Here is a 13,027-nt window from a genome sequence, read left to right as displayed (position 1 = left end):
GGAAAAACCTAGATGCAGCCTTTCATGGCTGCGAACAATCGAGATTAGTCTGGTCGCTTCTCGCGCCACGAACAAAAGTGATAACGAACCTTTCCTGCTGCCTTGAGCGTGAACGAACACACACTGCAATGATACGTGGCACTATGGTTGCTTAGTCGCAGCATGCTCGAAGCCAGACAAGCATAGCAACACAGAGCAAACAGGATTAAGAAACCACAGTTACATCGGCCATACACCACAGCAGAGCAGAGTCCTTCCAATTTCTGCCACAGTTTCTTCTCTTGGTTTGGTTTGGTTTATGGGGTTTAACGTCCCAAAGCGACTAAGGCTATGAGAGACGCCGCAGTGGAGGGCTCCGGAAATTTCGACCACCTGGGGTTCTTTAACGTGCACTGACATCGCACAGTACACGGGCCTCTAGAATTTCTCCTCCAAAGAAATTCCAGCCGCCGCGACCGGGATCGAACCCGCGTCTTTCGGGTCAGCAGCCGAGCACCATAACCGCTGAGCCACCGCGGCGGCACGTTTCTTCTCTTCAATCTTTCTTCTTCTTTATTTCTTATTTTCTATTTTGTTTCTCTCTTGGACGCTTGAACCGGCTAGGATTGGCTTGAAGCGTTGCCAAAAGTTTCAATGGGCTTCATTAACACGGCGGGTGAGTGTGGACTCACAACAACAGCTCTTGCCGCACAGTATCTGACTACTTCGCACTATAAGGTATGTATGAAACTACGTATACTCAGGGGAAGTTCTACCTTTTTCAATGTCTTCACAGGCTTCCGAATCATGCTGGAAATGATTTCGGCTCGTGTGAAAAAAACGTCGGAAATGCGCCAAAATTCGTATTTCCGCCTTCGTGCTTCGACAATTTCACTCCCTGTTCTTAAGCCATACATGCGATACAACCTCGGCTACATCGAGCCTTTATCTATATGAGCTTGCCCTGTTTTTTAATCTTTCTTCACACACAGCCAGTCAATTTCCCATCGGCCGAGTGATTCGTGAACTTTTCACCCCCTTTCCCAGATATCACGCGGATAACCCTCTCTCCGACTCGAATCAGCTCTGTAAAAGAAGCGTGCTTATGCTCATGCTTGTGTGCGTACGAGTGCACTCATGTAAGCGCACTTGTGCTCAGCAAATACAGATCACCGCCTGCATAAGAAAACCAAACCAAATAGCATGCATATAAAAGATAAAGTATTAATTCGAAATTTAAAAAAATTCCTCGAGAAATGGGGCGTCGCGACCTTAATTAGGTAAGCGCTCTCCAGTGAGATCAATGCTTTAAGAGGATCCGTTTAATACGGTGAGATGCCTCTCCAGAGGGCATTTAGGATGAGAGATGATGACTGCTCCAGTGATTTAGACTTAATTTTGATGTCGTCCATCGCTCTTTATAGATCGAATCCTCATGGCAAAAAAAAAGAAAGAAAAACATATAACGTTCTTCAGCGACTGGGTGCAAGCGAAACAAATCAGAGCTGCCTGACCTTCAAAGTAAATAGATAGATCTCAGTGAACCGAACCACCTCAGGAATAAATGTTTTGAGGCGGAAACCATGGCGTTATTTCCAGTGATGGGAAAATAACTTTTCTGCTTTAAAATGTTTGTTAAATAGTCTGAAGGAACAGCCCTTACGTCGCCGAGTAAACTTAGCGTGTTTATGGTAGGGTTTATGCCATAGATGTGAGCGACTATATAAAGTGGTTGTGTGAAGGGATATATGGTCTTGAAAGAATGTCGTACGCCAAAAAAGGCCGAAACAGGAAGGAAAAACACAGAACACGAAAGAGGCGCCTCTTTCCTGTTCTGTGTTTTTCCTTCCTGTTTAGTCCTTTTTTGGCGTACGACATTCTTTCAAGACAATGTACCAACTAACCCGTCAAAAAGTTCTGCTACAGGATATATGGTATGTGTATGTACGAGCCAGTTTCACGATCAAAACATTTTACGCTTCCCACATTGAATCTGAAGTTGGTCCGATGGTCCTTTGCGCTCACTAGAAATGTTAGAACTGCAGCTAAGGAACATTGTGAGTGGGCTAAGAGAAAGAAAACAAACACCTATAGAACACAATGAGATACTTGCGTGTGACCTGCGGAAAAGGCTCGCGTTCAGATCACACCAGGGGGTTGCTCCTTTCTTATTGTTTCTCTCAATCAGCTTGGAAATAAAAAAAAGCTAATAAAAGCCATTTTATTTATGCATTCTGCCCTGCGCGTTCTGCATTAGACATACCGTGTGCGCAGCTTTTCAAGCAGTACTATTTGATGTTTTTCTAGACACATGGAAAGAGCGTAGGAGTGGAAACAATAAAGGACACAGATGTGCAATGGTTCTTACAAATAAGCCCTGTATATGCCTCTTTAACAGCGCGAATGTGCAAGAGCTTGTATGTTTTTTCCTTGTACGTGGCTAACATGCTTGGTCGAAAGCGTCGCCTCCCACATTATTTTACCGAACATAGTCTATTTTTTTCAGTACACATTCTTTCAAGAAAAAATAACATCGTTGTGAATACAACGTGTTGCTTAAATCAGGAGCCGAATTCCGCTAATTCATAGGAACGGATTTCTTCGTGACTGTCTTCTAGTTGTAGCGACGGCATTCATGATTACCCCGGTGTGCGACGGAGGAGACTACAGCCAGCCATGGATAATTTGAGAGACCGTCCCCTTTCAGTAACCAACCCTTGATACGCTGATGCAAGCTGCGGCTTAAGGCGCATTGCCCCCTTTTAGGAAGGCATGGCATAGACCCAGGGTTATGCTCTTATGCTTACGTGTTATGCTTACGTGACCTTGCAACACAAGGACAACATTCTGTCCTTGATTTCTTGTAACAACATTCTTTGGGTGAGCTTATTAATTAGAAAATCGCGAGCGGAGATCTGAATAATAGAAAATAGCAAGAAATCATCATTGAAGATAAAAGAGCGGTCATAAAAGTAAAAAAAAAAACAGAAAGCAATAAATGCCCCCTGATGACCAAATCGAACCTTGGCTGTTGAAAGACTAGGTGTGTTATTGCTGCTTCATGTAATATGAGCAGCAAATATGAGCAACTCAGCACTAAAGCCAGCGCAATTAAGAGCAGTCTGGTAATGGCAATTAACGCAAGACTTGCCTTCCAGCTAGGCGGTTGAGGCCGCCGTGAGGCTGCAGGAAAAAAATAATGGTGACTTTAGAAAGGGATTTTTTGATTAAGCATTCGCGTATGAACAAGTAAGAATGTGTGAATAGGGGCTGCTGAGCAGTGTAAAGAGACTGCCAAGAATTAAAAAAAAACCTAATGGATGGGCAGTGGTTAGTGTGCAGTTACGGTGAAGTCTAGATTAGATTTCAAGAGAAGATTAAAGCGTCAGATTTGTTTGCTGGGTTGTAAACAAGTGCACGAGAAAAATAAAATGCATGCTGCTTTGAAGCTAACGGACTTCATATGTCCGCAGCCAAAAACTGCTACTATGCAGAAGCAACTTTTGTTGAAAGCCGCCATATTTTGGGCTATCAAAACAAGAAAGAAGATAATATAGATTTCTTGAATCACAGCTGTGCTGAAGTGCGTTATATTATCAGTTTCTGGTACGGGATCTTTTCTATTCTTGTTTGAAAGTGATCGTTTATAACAGAACCCGTGCTGTATTTCTTATTCTGATAGCCTTATATTACACCACCCCGTGACCGACGACCTAACATTCGTGAAATTTTCGTTTGATGCGAGAAGTAGAAGGCAAATAGTAATAAGCTTTTAAGTGCGGTAGTACTAATGATATGAGCTGAAATGCACTAAGACATTTTAACGTTCGCCCGAATCTCAGCATACGGGTGCATCTTCAGACAGCTCTTTTAGGATACTAACTTTCATGAGCAGTGTACACGAACAATCTCCAAACAAATGTTAGTCAATGCTCGTTGTCTACTACTCTGCTCTGCGTGTCAGAGCTTGAACTTTTCCTGAGTTCACACGACCTTACCGCTTCACTCCAACGATCTAGCTGGGCGTGTATGAAACGACATGTCCTGCTTTTGCCAAGCCTGTAGCTCTTTGCTAGAAGTTAGGTCAACGCCAGTCTGGTGCGCTGGCTCAAAATCATGGATGTTCTCGCTCATGATATCTGCAAGGCCTAGCATCTCAACACACTGAGGCGTAGGTTCTGAAGAAATGAGCCGGCTAGAGGAGCGCTGACCTGCTCATATTTCTACTTTTTACAAATGACCGCCATGTATAGTTTCCTCTTCGCAAACAGATCTTTTCTTCTTCAAAGTGTAGCGGGACGTCACTGATGCTACGTTACGCTAGAGCTTGAACATGATAACAACTTGTTGCCCAGAGACGAGCATGTGAAGTTTTGTTGAGAATAAGTCAGTTAAAAGTCAGTACCTCTCCCGTCTTGTCTTCTCATCCCTTGTCCATCATCTTTTGCATTTAGCGTTGCTTGGGATCAAAGAAAACTGGGGCCGTATTCTATATGGTGTCCATTTTATATTGTCCATTTCGCATCCCTTTGGACCTCTGTTACTGGTCTCTAAATCCGTTGCTTTCAGGACTCTGTGGGAAGTGACCCTGCCATTGTCTGGTTGGCGTCCGAACCTCTTCATTGGCTGTTTTTGGCTACAGCGTGCAGACACTGGTGAGGTGCATCGCAAGCGCTCTGTCAGCAAGAGGCGACCGGGCATGACCATTAGCTGCCATTGGCTAAGATATATAGCCAATGGTGAGGTCCGGCCAAAAATCGCCCAATAGCCGGGTCGCTTCCCACAGACGTTTGAAAACCGCGGGAATATCTGAGTGATCAATGACAGAGGGTCAAATGATTAGTTTCGTTTGGTTTATTGGGGTTTAACGTCCCAAAGCGACTCAGGCTATGAGAGACGCCGTAGCGAAGGGCTCCGGAATTTTCGACCACCTGGGGTTCTTTAACGTGCACTAACATTGCGCAGTACACGGGCCTCTAGAATTTCTCCTCCAAAGAAATTCAACCGTCGCGGCTGGGATCGAACCCGCGTTTTTCGAGTCAGCAGCCGAGCAGAGGGTCAAATGGACGCCAAATGAACAGTAGGGAAAATGCATGGCTTACAGAATACGGCCCCTGCTTACAAAATACGGCCCCTGCTGACAGAAAAAGAGATGGAAGAGGGAGAGGAAGAGCAGCCTTGAGTGAGGGGTCGGCCTCACCTGCGGGCCTCTGGGCCCTGGACCCGACGCTGGCGGTGCTGACGATGTCGATGACGCCTGCGCTGTTGTCGCTCACGATGGGGCTGCTCCTTCGTCGCTTCTTGCGGGGACGGGGGCGGCCGCATAGGGGGTCTGTCGTCGGTCTCGCTCTTCTCGAACGGCACGGCGTCGCTTACTGCGCAAGACGAGGGTAGGCAATGACAGGAATTAGCGACATACAAGACGTCAGAAACACCGCGTTATCGCTGTTATCGCTTTCACCGACGCAAAGAGTCAGTATTTTGTGTTCATGCCCATATTCGTGTAGGTACAGACGGCCCACAATATGACGAGCAGTAAATAGGAAAAGCTACACAGAAGTTACACACCATCACTTCGTTAACCTTTTCATATGGAACACGTGGAAATGAGCGCGTATTGGTCGATATACTTCATTTATTCCTTGTTGTATCTATCCCCGGCAATTATTTGTTTACCTTTGCAACCATATTGTATTAGTGAACGAAAACAAACTTTCTCTTGTTATGCTGCTTATAAAAAAAAAAATTAAATCTTAAACGGACGGCTTAGAGGCCCGAAAGTGTTACCGTATCTAGATTGTTTTACAGCCTACAGATGGGATAAAGATGCACCTTATTGTCCTAGGCACGAATGTATACAGGGTGTGTCACCTCTGACTTTACAAAAATTTTAAAAACATGGTTTTTGAGTTTCAAGAGCGCTTTTTTCGGCATAGCAGTCTCAGCTGTGTAGTATATCAATCAGCATATAGTTTTGTGCTAACTACCAGATTCGTCAACTGATAATGAATAGTTAAGCTTCTAACTATTACTACTAGGCTCCATAATTATCGTGGCAATTGATACACCGGTTGTTTCAGCAAGCGCTTTCAAAAATTTTCCGAAGCAGGCTTTTTAGGGTAAAGTTATGGTTTTTGCGGCATAGTATGGCCAGGCCTGGCGGACACCATAAAACTCGTGAATCATCTTAACTAGTAAGCTGGTTAACTAATTTCTAATAATTAACTTTTTACTTATTAGAGTTAGGCGCCTGCATGCAATTAGAGATCTGCAGCTGGTCGTTAGTAATATCCATATCAGTTAATAGAATTTCAAAAACGCGATTACCCTTGGCGCTGTGGCTTGACAAAATTTGGCCTTTTCGACTACTTATGTGCACTGGAGGGGTTGCTTTTCCTGCATGCTTTCAAGAGCGCATGTATTTTCGCATTATGCAGCCAAACTTTGTCGAGCCACAGAGGCGAGGGTAGCTGCGTTTTCGAACTTCTAAAAACTAATATGGCTGTTACTAAGAACACGCTACAAATCTCTAATTACAACTAGGCGTCTAACTCTACTGGTTAGAAAGTTAATAAAGTACGGCAAAATACGACAAAAGCCGTATTTTTACCCCAAAAAGCCTATTTCTGAAAATTCTTCAAAGTGTTCGCTGAAACACCCGGTATATCCCACATCAGTTTTTAGAATTCCTTAAGCGTGGTTACCCTCAGCGCTGTGGCCTAATAAATTTTGTCTACATCGCGACAAAATATATGCGCTTTCGAGAAACTTGCAGGCAAAGTAACATCTCCAGTGCACGTAACTCATCGAAATAGCCAAAACTTTTTAGGCACAAGCAACGAAGGCAACCGTGTTTTTCGTGATTATAAAAACTGATATGGATATTACCTACGATGCGCTACACGCCTCTCAATAATTGAGAAGCCTAACTGTAATAGGTGAAAAGTTAACTATTCAATATTAGTTAACCAGCCTGATAGCACGTCTTATTTGTATTCTGATATACTACACCTCTGACAAAGCTAAGCCGTAAAAAGCGCTATTCTAGTTCAAAAAGCCTATATTTAAAAGTTGCGTATAAAGTCTTAGGTGAAACACACTGCATGTATTCTCATGCCGCTAATAGCATTAGTAAAGGGGTCCTGAACTGATTTTGATGATCATATTCTAATGTGACATATCTGCAGACGTTGTATGTTTGAAAATTCGAGTCAAATTTCAAAGCTTGCGTGGACCCTGTAATTTACAAATACAAAAAGTAAGTCTAGGCGGTAATTCTGTGGAACAGTACACCACGGAAAGAACAAAAACTCAGAGAAGGTGTAGACTCAAACAAGACCTTTTCTTTGTATGAGTGTTGCCTTTTGTGGTCTATTCTTTACGAGCAGCACAGCAGTACCACATGAAAGCGCGAAATACACAAGAAGACGATGACACGAACAAGTTGCTGATCCAAAAACGGTATTTACATAAACGATTAAAGCATCTTACTTGCGTCAACATTGCCACTTTAGCACTTTTTTTGCATATGCACTGCTTTATTGCTTTACTGCTTCGCATTTGTAATAAGGGAGTAATTACTCATTGGCGTCCGCCCGAGCGCAGCCATACGGCTACAAAGGAAAGCTATACAGCTTTCTCAGAAACTTCGTAGTTAAACAAAAATTCGTCCTAGTCCGGGGATAGAACCCGGGACCACCGCTTCCCCGGAGCAGTCGCTCTACCAATTGAGCTAACCGGTACGGCAAGCTTATGGTAGGGCGAGAGCGAATTAATCAATAACTCGAAGTGGGAACAGTGTTGACCAAATGTTTAGGGGAATCCCCCAAGGTGGAGTAGATTTGTAATAAGGGAGTAATTACTCATTGACGTCCACCCGAGCGCAGCCATACGGCCACAAAGGAAAGCTATACAGCTTTCTCAGAAACTTCGCAGTTAAAGAAAAATTTGCCCTGGTCCGGGGATGTAACCCGGAACCACCGCTTCGCATTTATAGAACCCTAAACATCAGATAGTAAACTCTTTGAACGTAAATGCGCTCGTCGATTTAAAGACATTTATAAACATGAAGGAGTAAAAAAGGAATAAACTGTCTTCTATGACATGTTTACGCAAAAGGCGTACTGGCGCTAAAAAACGAAGACAACACACACTACAGGACAGGACTGTCCTGTCCTGTTGTGTGTGTTGTCTTCGTTTTTTAGCGCCAGTACGCCTTTTGCGTAAACATGTCATGCTACAACCAACTAGCTCAAATCAAAGTATTGCTGTCTTCTATCGTACTCAACTTTATAGAAGTGAAGCAAACAAGGGAAGGGGAATGTTTGCTTGATTGCTTAGCGAGGGCCTCGGTTCTGGCAGCCTTGATGCCATAGGAAGCATAAGAGGGTTCTCACGCAGCTTCCACCCTCTCCGTTCGATGACGTTCTACGTCACACCTGCGGTAACTCAGGACGTTCTACGTCCGCCGCTTATGAACGTGGGTGGCGCTGATGAACACTCTCAAGGTTAGGTTACTTGTAAACATAAATACCCCCGAAAACAGAAGATTTGACAGCCGTCGCCGTAGTTCAGAGGTAGAGCACCGGACGCGTAATTCGGAGGTCGTGGGTTCGGATCCCACCGGCGGCATGTGGTTGTTTTTTCTTCTGTTTTTCTAATCAATTAGCTTTAATCGAAAACATATTCAGTAGTATTCTAAATTTATCAACACCACAAAATAAATAAATAAATAAAAAAAAATCCCCTGTGCCCCTTGGTTTCCGTGGCTGTTGGCTTCTTTCATATTTATAGAAGTGAGTGCGCTAGAGGAGAGCTTACTCTCTCTTTGCTCCCATATGGGCGTATTCCTGTTTAGTGTGCAGCGTATTCACAACACACAATGCTTGCGTCTAAACATTAGAGAGTTTTAGTATAGCGTTAGCGTGATAGCGGACCTAAGGGAAATTACGTTAGCGTGCCGCAAGCAACTTATCCCCAAAGACAGTTTTAGTGTAGCGTCTTGAAAACGCTAAACGCCATCTGCTTGACATGGATGCCAACGGCCCTTCTAAAATGGTCGACATTGCCGCTAACTTGCCAAAGTATAATATTTCCGAGTTTTTAAACTAATTATTAGTGCAGGGTTCATTTTCGTTTGCAAAATGCCCCGAAATTGAAATAAAATCAAATAAAAACGTAAAATAGTGGCGCCATCTAGTAAAGGCAATGTGAACTACAAGCCGTTGGAGCAAGAATATTTGCCATCACATGGACGTCTAATGTTCAAAAACTTGAGGAAAATTCAATATAAACTCTCTTTACATAATTCAAGTCCATAAAACACCGCGAAAAACCTCCAAATCTATTTTTGTCTCGTTCCAGACGTTTTCGCTAGGTTTCTGCTCCGTTTCGGGCCGTTGCAGACGGTAGCAGTGCAGCTTGAGGTTCCATTAGGCTTGCGCGCTCCAGAATCGAGAGCGTATCTGAAAAACTGGGCTGAATTGCAGCTTAAACTTTATCGTCGAAGCAAGGTAAGTCATAGTGAAAAGCAAAAACACCAGTAGTTGCCGGTAAACATGCCGACCGGAATCGCAAGAGCTGCTGAATCGGCTGAAGCGGGCGGCTGTCGCTTGAAAGGACGCCGCCATGTTTCCACGCTAAGGGCGCAAAAGCCGCAACTGCCGCAACGCTAAATTCGGAAAATTGCGTGCGTACGCTGACGCTATTTTCCCGTTAGCGTTCTGCGCATGCGCACTCTGGACCCGCTATTCCGCTATGCATGCAATTACGCAAAGCCCGCAATACTAAAACTCTCTATTAATGCCGCAGCTTAAATAAACAAAACTAGCCTCGAGGAAATCTTTCGAGCTTTAGAAACGAACATATCCTTAACTAAGAGCTCTAGTTAAACTCGCTGCAGGCAGCCGATCATTTTAACGGGCGCCACAGACGGAACAAAGCACCGTCTACACGACGCACATCTGCTTCAGATGATTCCCGCCTCTCTGCGGATGAAGCTCTCGCGATCACTTCGCATTGCAGTCACGTTCTCGGCGGAAACCGTTCATCCAAACGTGTTCTCCGCTGCCCAGGAAAACAACTGGGACAGAGCGTGCGCAGGGATTTCCTCCGTGCTCGCTAGGTTTACTCAAAGGTAGAAGGCGCGAGTGAAAGACGCGGCGCGTATTGGGAACAACTCGTGCGTACCTGACGTCTCGCATATAATTGCGAGCTGTATCGCACAGAAGCGAGTGCTCGCGCGGAGGACTTGTTGGTTTACACTTGCGGGCTTTCGAATGGAGAGAGCGTGCATGTGTTAAGCGCGGCAAAACAAAGAAGCCGCTGGCAGGAAGACAACGCAGGCGTTACGAAGAACATGCACGGCTGGTATCAACTAGCCCGAATTTCCCTTCTACCGGAAGGAGAGATACGTGAGATTTGCTTGGTTGGCTTGTGAAAGGCAAAAGCGGCCGCGATGTGGCTTGCTTCTCTGCATAATGTATTGTGAGAAAAACCAAACCCTAAAGTAAGGAAAGTTAAAACGTCAGCCTGGAGAACACGTCTCTGGCCTGTTGCTCTCCCCTGTACAGTAATCTGCCTGAACAAATAAGAACCTTGCGTTCCATACCGGAAGGGGGAAGAGGAGGGGGGGGGGGGGGGGGAGGGGGGCGTTTAAACCGAAGTCAGATTTAAAAAAATACCATGTTCTGCCGGTCCCAGCACTGCATCCGAGCCATTTTGCCCCCCCCCCCCCCCCCCCACTCCCCTCCTTATAGCGTAGGAGGTTAATTCCCATATATGCAGAAGTGGTCTTTCTTTACATTACATTCATACCCCCTGGGAGTCCTCATACCAATTCTTGCGCCGTGATGCAGCAGTTAAGCGATGCGCAACAGCCATGCAGATGGCAGGTTGTCACAAAATTCGGCGCATTTTAGGAACAAACAAAGAAAAACCGCCGCGCGCACGGCGTCTCGCCGGCGCGAGCCCGACGGGGGAGAGGGAAAGCCCCCGCCGAGCGCGTGCCTCTCTCTCCACCGCCGCGGCGTGCGCCGAGGAAATGAGTCATCCCCGCCGATTATTCTCCAACATACGAGTCGGTTCTACAGCTGACGGGGGGAAAGGGCGTAGCCTTGCGGGCACTAAGACACGTCCCCCCTCGCCCGTCGGCGTCGGCGCCACTCAAGAACACGCTCGAAACTTCGAGATGCGACCCGCGACCTGTGACCAATGGGGACGCGCGGCCAGTGAGAAGAGAGAAGGGAGACAGCACTGCAAATGCTGCGTGTATGTGCGCGCCTACTTTGGCGCGTACAACGAACAGACGGGAGAGCGAGCCTATAAAAGAAGGGCGTTGACCGCTGTCAAGTCAGTCCGGACCGCCGTTTAAGCTTCGGAGAAGCGCGCCCGTTCGACTCCCGGGGAAAACACCACTCGGCCAGCTACGGACCAACGAGGCAACGTTCGCCAGTCTGCGGGACGGCATCGTAGTGGAACTCTGGTCGTCGGACTGCCGCAGTGCCCGGTGAACAAATTGTGTTTTGTTTGTTTACCTCTCTCTCTTGTGTTAGTGCACTTTAGGTGCAATATTGCCTTTGTATTGTAGTCTCTCTCTCGAGTTTAACTTTGCCCGAGTTGCATTGTTTGTTAATCACTTTGTATGTGCTTGTACTAGTGATTGTGAAATCCTCTGTATCGTCTCTTTGCTGTATAAACTTTGTTTTGTTTTGTGAACCTTTGGCTCCGACCCATTCTCTGGCTTGCGACCAGCGAAAGCTGGGCACCGAACGCCCAAAAACCTCTTGTCACTTGGTAGCTGGTCTCCGCTGAGCTTGCCACGCTGAGTCGAGGGCATCTCCTTTGAGTCCGACACCGCTACCCCCACACGCTCTAAGGGTGTCTGGGAGCTTCCCACTAAAAGTGCGCGAAGTGTGGGTGACACAGGTACTGGCAGCGTTGGGCCTTGTGTAACCCAGGTTGCTCTTCCCGAGCGACAACTCATTAATTTAACTGCCACCTGCCACGGTAAGCAGTTTGCTCTCTTATTCGGTGGGCAGACTGGGATGATGCCGCAAGGTCACGTGACCTGGGTGGCCCACCTGCCTCCCAGGTTGCTTAGGTGCGCTATCTCCGTATTTTGCAGTTATGGCTGGCAAACGCCAGACACAACCGATACCGAGAGCACTGTATGTACGCGCAGAGTTATGTGCCTGAACGCTGGCGCTGGAGGGGATCACAGAAGGGGCTAAGCTTAGGGCACTGACCTCAAGAACTTTTCAGTTGTGGAGGTTAACAGTCGGCCGAACAGTATACAACACATCGCTGTGACGCAGATGATAATCTCTAGTTTGCGGGATTTTTCCCGGCGGCATAAATTAGGCACGTGTGATATGGAGATCACTAGCGTTCTCGAATTGTGGTTTGGTTTATTGGGGTTTAATGTACCAAAGCAACTCAGGCTATGGGGACGCAGTAGTGAAGGGCTCCGGAAATTTCGGCCACCTGGGGTTCTTTAAAGGGGCTGCGAAACACTGCTTGGGGGAATACCGGCTATACTTCAGGTGGGTGCTTTATGTCACACAGATGCTGACTTAAAAAGAATTGCAGGAATCGATGCACAGGAACGGGAGTTATTCAATGAAGAAATTTCAAAATACAAGCAAACAAAACGCTGCCCTCAACTCGATTTTGGCGGGGCTTCCCACTCCTATTTCCCTCTCCCAATGACGGCACCTGGCGCAACCAATCAAAACAGCCAGCCAGAGCACGTCGCGGAAGTTTGTACTCCATGGTTGCCTGCTCTCTGTGACTCGTTCTTGCTGAGACTGGCAGCGTCGTTTCCATGCCAGAGCGCCCCTGGTGGTGTATTTTTATTTTACTTGCTTTGCAGGACTTTTATCTAAGACAAACAAGTCGTTTTTGTTGATTTAATATAAAACGCAGACAGGTGACAAAATGTGTCTCTTTTTATTCACACAATTTGCAGTATATTTACTGCTTGTCTGATCATCAAGCTCGCGCCAGGTGATGTCATATCCGCTGCTGAATCCCGCGACTGTGTGGCGAC

At 46.1% G+C, this 13,027-nt stretch overlaps 1 protein-coding gene across 1 annotated transcript in view; it reads right to left on the bottom strand.

The window, feature by feature from the left end:
* bma (SCY1-like protein bma) overlaps positions 1-13,027 on the bottom strand; it is a 218,838-nt gene that overhangs the window by 162,193 nt on the left and 43,618 nt on the right. The window contains exons 3-4 of the mRNA XM_089553889.1: positions 5,256-5,354; positions 3,131-3,162 (exon numbers count right to left, since the gene is read on the bottom strand). Of these exons, the coding sequence (XP_089410015.1) occupies positions 3,131-3,162; positions 5,256-5,354 (131 nt within the window). The remainder of the gene's footprint in view (positions 1-3,130; positions 3,163-5,255; positions 5,355-13,027) is intronic.

The sequence above is a fragment of the Amblyomma mixtum genome, chromosome 7 (genome assembly GCF_055824585.1).
Source record: "Amblyomma mixtum isolate Tamu chromosome 7, ASM5582458v1, whole genome shotgun sequence".
NCBI lineage: Eukaryota > Metazoa > Arthropoda > Arachnida > Ixodida > Ixodidae > Amblyomma > Amblyomma mixtum.
This window is presented reverse-complemented; position numbering and strand designations above follow the sequence as displayed.